At 36.0% G+C, this 8460-nt stretch overlaps 1 protein-coding gene across 1 annotated transcript in view; it reads left to right on the top strand.

Annotated features, from left to right (window-relative positions):
- The first annotated feature begins 219 nt into the window (after positions 1-219).
- LOC107709208 (actin-like protein 6A) overlaps positions 220-8460 on the top strand; it is a 15935-nt gene continuing 7694 nt past the window's right edge. The window contains exons 1-9 of the mRNA XM_016513646.1: positions 220-406; positions 777-853; positions 940-1114; positions 1368-1468; positions 1578-1675; positions 3653-3747; positions 3987-4093; positions 4734-4823; positions 5365-5426. Of these exons, the coding sequence (XP_016369132.1) occupies positions 382-406; positions 777-853; positions 940-1114; positions 1368-1468; positions 1578-1675; positions 3653-3747; positions 3987-4093; positions 4734-4823; positions 5365-5426 (830 nt within the window). The 5' untranslated portion in view covers positions 220-381. The remainder of the gene's footprint in view (positions 407-776; positions 854-939; positions 1115-1367; positions 1469-1577; positions 1676-3652; positions 3748-3986; positions 4094-4733; positions 4824-5364; positions 5427-8460) is intronic.

The raw sequence follows: 8460 nt of genomic DNA, 5'->3' as shown, positions 1-8460 counted from the left end.
CTACATATATACATATAAATACATGTGATCAAACATTCAGGGTGTCACATTACTTTAATGTTCTTTATTGGCTACCTCATTGGTTACTTCATTACTTTTTTTTGGCTTCACACTATTTTGCATTTTTTTCCCTTTCAAATATAATTTTTCACTCAGTACGTTTTACGCCTACAGTTTCATTTCATCCTCCATGCCGACTGGTGGCGCTGCTAAACGCACCTCAACCACAGGCCACCATAATCCTCTCAAGACAAAGATGTCTGATTCATTTCCTTTGTTGTGATAGTGAAAATACAAATCGTACGGTTCTTATTTGATATCCCCACTTTTAAAATAAGAAATCAAACAGTTGTCTTCTGTCAGTATTGACCAGCCGCAAAAATGAGTGGCGGAGTGTATGGCGGAGGTAAGTGTGATTTTGGAGGGAGAATCAAACGAATGAGTGCGCCACGTTTATGAGCTGACTAGCCATCAAACTAGCATGACATGATTATTTCTACTTTTATTTAGTGAAAATGAGCTAAAAGTCCACGTTTAAGATGCCTTGTAGAATGCAGCGCACAGCAGAATATTGAGCGCGCAGTAAATGAAAATAAAATATTAAGTGCGTAACGTTAGTTGTTAAATATAAAAACGAAGATTGCTGGACGATTTACGTATTGTAACGGGCTCATGTTTATTTATTACAAGACTTCATAGATACTGTGTGTGTGTGCGCGCGTGTTTTAGTTGGATCCTCATCTATTTCTTTTTGGACGTTTATTTTTACTTCACAGATGAAGTTGGAGCTCTTGTCTTTGACATGGGCTCATATTCAGTGAGAGCTGGATATGCAGGAGAGGATTGTCCCAAGGTGTGAGCAGTTATATGAATCCATATCTTGGTGATAAAGCTGAAAAAAAAAATGTTTTAAGCATAAAGTTGTTCTGTGGATTCTAGGCCGACTTTCCTACTGTGATCGGTTTAACTCTGGACCGGGAGGATGGCAGTACACTGATGGAGACAGATGGAGAGAAGGGAAAGCAGAGCACCACCACCTACTACATCGACACTAACCAGCTCAGGGTCCCTAGAGAAAGCATGGAGGTCATGTCACCTCTCAAAAATGGAATGAGTAAGTTATTTTATATGAGTCGAAAGCTGTTTTGAAGCATCAAAACAATAAAAGTTTAATACAGCTTTAAATGTTAATTTTTTCATACATGAGAACTAAACTGTCATTCAGTCTGACAGGAGTTCATATCATGAAACCAGAATTATTAAATGTCCAGTAGTACTAGAATTATTAGATGTCAGTAAAATACTCTTATTTGTGCAAGCCCATATGAAAACCAAGTTTTAGACACATTTTTCTTTTTTCTCTGAAGTTGAGGACTGGGACAGTTTCCAAGCCATTTTAGATAACACCTACAAAATGCACTTCAAATCAGAGCCCAGTCTGCATCCAGTCTTGATGTCAGAGGCCTCGGTATGTTGATTTTCGGACATAAATCCAGTCTGCAGATTTGATCATACACTTGCCATCTGCTGGGATGCTTCAGCCAACTCCATGTGATCTTGTTTTCTTCATCTTGCAGTGGAACACACGAGCAAAGAGAGAGAAGCTGACTGAACTAATGTTTGAGCATTACAACATTCCTGCTTTCTTCTTGTGTAAATCAGCCGTCCTGTCTGCGTATCCTTTATTTTAATTTGCTGGCTAAAGATTTGACAATCCAAATCTCTGTGAAAGGCACTGTCTTGCAGATCATTGGTTTTGTAACCATGGGGGCTTAAAGGTGACTTAAAATGATTTAAAATAACCAAAAACAACTTAAAATCTAAATATTTCTTATTACATTACCCCCACAACACCCCTTTTTTTCTTTGAAGGACTGTCTGGATATATGAGGTATCCTAATTTTAAAAGTGTTTAAAAGCATCGTAAGCCTAAGTTGATCGTAGCTCTATTGATTTCAATGGGTCTACGATGTACTTAAAGGGGTCATCGGATGCCCATTTTCCACAAGTTGATATGATTCTTTAGGGTCTTAATGAAAAGTCTGTAACATAGTTTGGTTAAAATTTCTCAATGGTAGTGTAAAACAACACTTGTTTTTCAAGCTGTTTTTCTTGCATGCTGCTAATGCAAATGAGCTCTGCTTGCCCCGCCCCTCTCTTTTCCGAGCCGCTCTCTGAGAGACAGTAAACTTTAGCCGCATTCATCGTGAAACTTGCTAACTAGCGCATTATTAAGAAAAAAGGCGATTTGCAAAGATTCATTAAAAAAACCTTACACTCACTTCTTCTGTAGGTGAAGCTGGATCACAAATGATTTGCACGAAGATAGACGCATTTAGGTAGATCGGGGGCTCATTCCCTTCAGAAACAAAGTAATCCACTGCGTCTTCAGCGGCTCAGATGTCGGGAGTAAATGACGACTGCTATGTTCATTATTACATCCAACAACAGAAGACCTCAATCGCTTAGGAGTCATTCTTGTCTGCATCTGCTCTGGCGGTGAAACAATGGCAGACTGATCACAGCTCACTCAGAGCCAGTGTTGCCAACTTCTTTTAATGGAAAGTAGCTAAAGCCAGTTTGAAAAGTCGCTAAATGTCGCTAGATGACATCATATGCTAATTATCATATTCATGACGTCATCGTGCCAATTTTAATTTAGCCAAATTCTCAATAAAACTGTTTTCATTTATATAATTTACTGTTTCTGTTGTCAGTCAATGGGATAAATATGAAAAAGTGACTGAAATGTGTCCCTTTAAGACTACATAACTAGCTCTCCCTTCAAAGATGTTAATCTGCACAAAAATCCTGATTTATAATCGAGCCGTCGTCTGATGAAATCAAATACACATAAGCAAAGACAATTCCTGTGCCATGTTTTCGGCTATATTTGCACGTAATATTAGAGAAGCAACATCATATCTATTTTAACTGAAAGTGCTGCTCCTCTCTGCCGCTCGCTGAACAGATCAGAGAGAGAAAGAGAGAGAGGTGTGCGCGCTGTGAACGTAAGATCTCGCGCTCGTGCGGCAGTACCAGCGAGTGAGTCAAAGAGACTAGCTAAGGTTTGTCCAAGAAGTTTTTTGGAAAAAAGTCGCTAGGGGAGTCTGAAAAGTCGCTAAGTTGGCAACACTGCTCAGAGCGGGTCTATGGTAAGACGCCAGTCCAGTCTGTGCTGAAACGCTACTGTCAATCAAACAATCGTGGGAGGGGCCTGTCAGTGTGAAGTCACACAGACAGGCATCTGAGATCGGCTCGATTTGAGAAAGGGGAAATTATTTAACGAGATAAAAAAAACACTGGGTGAATCTTTATCATTATAGGATGGTTGTGTACACACTGCCAACACACATTTCAGTTCAAATAACTTGTAAAAGTACATGTCGCATCCGATGACCCCTTTAAGCTTATGATGCTTTTGGGAAACGCAGCCCTGGAAAAGACATGGAAATTTTAAAAAATCCATAGGCTTTTTTATAATGAATATACATTTTTGTAGTTGTGCTAAGCTCTAAAATGTTTACCAGGAATAAATTAAAAAGAGAGAAAAATATTATACATTTTATAAACATATTAACAACTTATTTAGAATTACTTTATAGAGTGTAGAAAATAAATGAAATGTTAAATCCTTAACTCAGAGTTTCAGGTTTGCCAATGGACGCTCCACAGGTTTAGTGTTAGATAGTGGATCAACACACACAACTGCTATCCCTGTGCACGATGGTTATGTCCTACAACAAGGTAATTCAAAACAGGGTTTTTTTTTAATGAATATTCATCAAATAAAAAACTGAATGATTTTATATAATATAGTAGATATGGTAATGCTGAAGTTGAATTGTGCACAATTAATGCAACATATTATTTATATTAATGTATATTATGTATATGTACATATTTGTTTTTTATTTGATCTATGATTTCAAATATATTATGTACATTGTTGACATGTCTATAATGTATGTTTTATGATCTTCCAGGCATCGTAAAGTCTCCTCTTGCTGGTGACTTCATGAGTATGCAATGTAGAGAGCTGTTTCAAGAGTTAGGTGTTGAAATAGTGCCTCCGTATGTGATTGCATCAAAGGTAAGGACTACTCAAGTTCATTCTTTTCAGTCGTCATTAGGGCTGGGCGATTTGGCAAAAAATTTAAATCTCAATTTTTCCAGAATGTTTGACAGATTCTCGATTTTTTTTTTTTTACGATTTTTAACTAGTCAACTTGAAAATATAACTACAACATGATTCAAGTAACTTTTTCTTTATTAACCCTCTAGTTAAAGAAAATTATATTCCAAATGCAGCACACATTAAGTTGTCAACATGATGTAAATGTTAAACAAATCACTTGTTAAATATCTTTGCAGAAAAGATGCATAAACTACACGCTATATTTATGGTCCTTCACTGAGCGGTTAATCACGTGCGCCGACATGTGGTTGGATCGTTCTTTTCTCTTTACTGTTATCACCGGCATATTGTCAAAGTGTCTAATTCTAACATTTGGTAATATTTCTATTCAAAATCGCGATTCCCTGATTTCTAAAAAATAAAATTGTGACAAAACAATAAATTCGAATTAACCGATAAAAATCTGGAAAATCGCCCAGCCCTAAACGTCATATCATCTGTGTTTGGAGGTTGGGATGCTCACTATGTTCTTGAGGTGGTGGGGAGTAGATAAAATGTTCAATAAAAAATTAATGTCAGTGTTTTGTCATGAAAGGATTCAGTTCGTGAAGGAGCTCCAGCCATTTGGAAGAAGAAAGAGAAACTACCTCAAGTTACCCGTTCATGGCATAACTATATGTGTAATGTAAGTGATCAAAATCAAGATATCATAGAGGAGTGTTACTGACAGTGTTGGGCAAGTTACTCTGAAAATGTAATCAAAATACTGATTACTGATTACTCCTTTTAAAAGTTTATGTTTAGATATTTCTATTTTGCGGGAGTCCCGCGAATCATTTTATTCTCCCGCATCCCACACACACACACAAGTGTCTATCCACCCGCACCTGCACTCTGTTGCGTCGTGTCTCGCGGGAGAGCAGCTCTCTAATCCACTGGCACTTGACTCGACAGTGCCTGCTACATCCTTTTTACAATCTCTAGATTATAAATCACTGCATTCTGTCAGCAATGTAACGCGGCAGTAACGTATAGAAACTTCGGCTTGTAACTATACTCTAATTACTAAATTATAACGCATTAAATTTCTCCGTTACTAAAAAAGTAATCAAATTACAGTAACGCGTTACTAAGTAATGCGTTACTGCCCAACACTGGTTACTGAACATACTGAAGTGCATTTATATCATGTGGTATGTAATGACTGTTGCTCCCTGTCTTTTCAGACTGTCATACAGGATTTCCAGGCCTCTGTGCTGCAGGTGTCAGATTCGCCCTATGATGAACAGTAAGTTCAAGTACTTTTCATACAACACCGTTCAGAAGTTTTGGGCCAGTGAGTTTTTAAATAAATGAAATCAATACTTTTATTCAGCAGGCGCACAGTAAATTAATCAAAAGAGATTGTAATTAATTTTTTAATTGAGATTCAACATTGGGTAAACATTTAGATTTCAAATGTTGTGTGTGTCATACATTTATGTTTACCATAAACCTGAGAGTAGTATTCATCAGATTATCCACATAGAGAATAACAAAGAAAGAAAAAAAAATGTACATAGAGAGTGATCTTTCTATACATTATAAACATTAGCTTGTGAAAGTAAAATCAGTCCTGTGGGGTATTTCATGGTTAACCCATTTTTACCATTTTAATGTGAATTGTTCCAGTTCCCGGTTAACAAATGCTGTTACCTGTTGTAATTTCCATCCATGTATTTATAGTTGGACTTTCCTGTGACAAACCATTTCCTGGTGAGAGTCTTTTTAGTAGCCACCAACAGTATATTCATCAAGTATGTATTTTTCTTCAATCTTGCGGTAGATATATAAAGGTTTTACTTTCTAGGTGCAATACACATTTAAAAATATCTTGGAAAGCATTGTGTATCTCTCCAAAATAGCTGGACAGTCCCCCAAAATATTTTGGTTCCCACAATTTTTCCAGCAAACTGCTTTGTTACTAACATAGTGAGATTTCTGAGAGCGTGTAACAAAATATCTTAGCAGATTTTTCCAGACTTCCATTTCCATTTCTGTGAATTGGTGCACTTCCATTGATTCCTCCACGTTATTTTCCATTCTTCCTCAGATATAGTAACCCCTCCTTCCTTCACCCATTTTGATTTAAGATAACGGGTTGAATTTGTTTTCAGAATTAACAATTTTATACATGCATGAGAATTCTACCATTAATATTTGAGTTATAGGCTAGCAAGTCTATTACTCGTTTTGTATTTTTCATCTTCATATTGACAATCTCGTATCTGTAGGTTACCAATAGAAGTCCCATGTTTCCCATGTTTCAAACCTGGGTAGCAAATCTCTTTTTAATGTTTTATGTAGAACTGTTATTCCTTTAGCTGTCCAGTCCCTAATTCTAGTATCTAATCTATTTGTCATAAAATCTGACATGCACACCATTTGAGAAGCACCAGATTTCACTCTAATTTATATTCTTTTATAATAGTTTTTGGAATTTCCATACTTTGCCTATGGTTTATCAGTAGTATTTATATAATATTGTAAGTTTCTGTCAGCTAGGATTGCCTGAATGGGAGTTGAGGGTATTTTCTCCTCCGTGTGTTTTTCCACTGGGCCTCATAAATCGGATTGCACAAACATATCATGACTCCCATCTGTTCTGCAAAGTAATTTTGGCATAATGATGCATCCCTTGCCATGCCAAGGGGGATCTTCTTCCTTTTTCTTCTGGTGGGCTATAGTTATATGAAAGCAACTGGGTTTCTAGTCATTTTATATCCTGAAAGTTTTTCGAATTGTTCTAATGATTGCATTAATTTAGGTAAAGAATCTGTAGGTTTCCCTGGGTACATCAAAATATTGTCTGCACAAGTTAATTTATATTAATTTTCTCTAATTTGAATCCCCTTAAAATATCCTAATTTTGTGTTGGCATATTGTCTGCACAAGTTAATTTTATATTAATTTACTGGGTTTCTAGTCATTTTATATCCTGAAAGTTTTTCGAATTGTTCTAATGATTGCATTAATTTAGGTAAAGAATCTGTAGGTTGCCCTGGGTACATCAAAATATTGTCTGCACAAGTTAATTTATATTAATTTTCTCTAATTTTAATCCCCTTAAAATATCCTAATTTTGTGTTGGAATATTGTCTGCACAAGTTAATTTATATTAATTTTCTCTAATTTTAATCCCCTTAAAATATCCTAATTTTGTGTTGGCATATTGTCTGCACAAGTTAATTTATATTAATTTTCTCTAATTTTAATCCCCTTAAAATATCCTCATTTTGTGTTGGCGAGTTGTTCCAAGTACAATGCAAAGAGTAACTTGACCATGCACAGCCCGGTCTTGAGCCTCTTTCCAGAGTAAAACTATTTTTTTCAGCATCCATGCTCATCACTATTGCTTTAATTTTTTTTTGTTTTAAGTAGTATAATTGAAGTAAGTTCATTTTAAATGCCTTGTACCACTCTGCCATGTATGTTGGTTTACTCAAAAATATAAAGCAGCATAACTGTTCTTGAGTGCAATATCCATGTATTAGAATGATTTCTGAGGATCATGTGTGACTGGAGTACTGGCTGCTGAAAATGTAGCTGCCATCACAGGAATAAATTGCCTTTTAACATATATTAGGATAGAAAAATATTATTCTGAATTTTAACAGTATTTCACAATATTACTGATTTTACTGTATTTTTTTATCAAATAAATAAAGGCTTAGTGAGGAGAAGAGACTTCTTTCAAAACCATTTAAGTTGTACTGACCCTAAACTTTTGAACGGTACTTATATGTGACCCTGGACCACAAAACCAGTCTTAAGTCGCTGGGGTATATTTGTAGCAACAGCCAAAAAAAACATTATGGGTCCAAATGATTGATTTTTCTTTTATGCCAAAAATCATTAGGATATTAAAGTGCCCCTATTATGGATTTTTGAAAATTACCTTTCATGCAGTGTGTAACACAGCTCTAAGTGAATGAAAATATCCTGCAAAGTTTTAAATATGAAAGTGCACCGTGTATAAAGTTATTGTCTCTCAAAAGAAAGAGTCGACTCTGAATCATTGAAACAAGTCTTTTTTAAAACGAATCCCAAGCCATTACATGTTGACGTCAACATGAAACATTAGCATATTGCCCGGCTACTTGTTGGTCTTTTCGGGTTGGTCTGAATGAAAATGTAAATTCATTCTTTGCCACTAGATGCCGCTTTTGGAGGGGTAAAAAATAGCGGTTTCCTCAGTAACGCTGTACACAAAGCAGCACTGCGCTCACAAACGCTGCTTTATCAGGCATTACAGGCATGATGAAATGGAAATGAGACCAATT

The sequence above is a fragment of the Sinocyclocheilus rhinocerous genome, unplaced genomic scaffold (assembly GCF_001515625.1).
Source record: "Sinocyclocheilus rhinocerous isolate Xijiao unplaced genomic scaffold, SAMN03320098_v1.1 scaffold55, whole genome shotgun sequence".
Taxonomy (NCBI): Eukaryota; Metazoa; Chordata; class Actinopteri; order Cypriniformes; family Cyprinidae; genus Sinocyclocheilus; species Sinocyclocheilus rhinocerous.
Note: the sequence above shows the minus strand (reverse complement) of the source record. Positions and strands in the feature narration are given on the sequence as shown.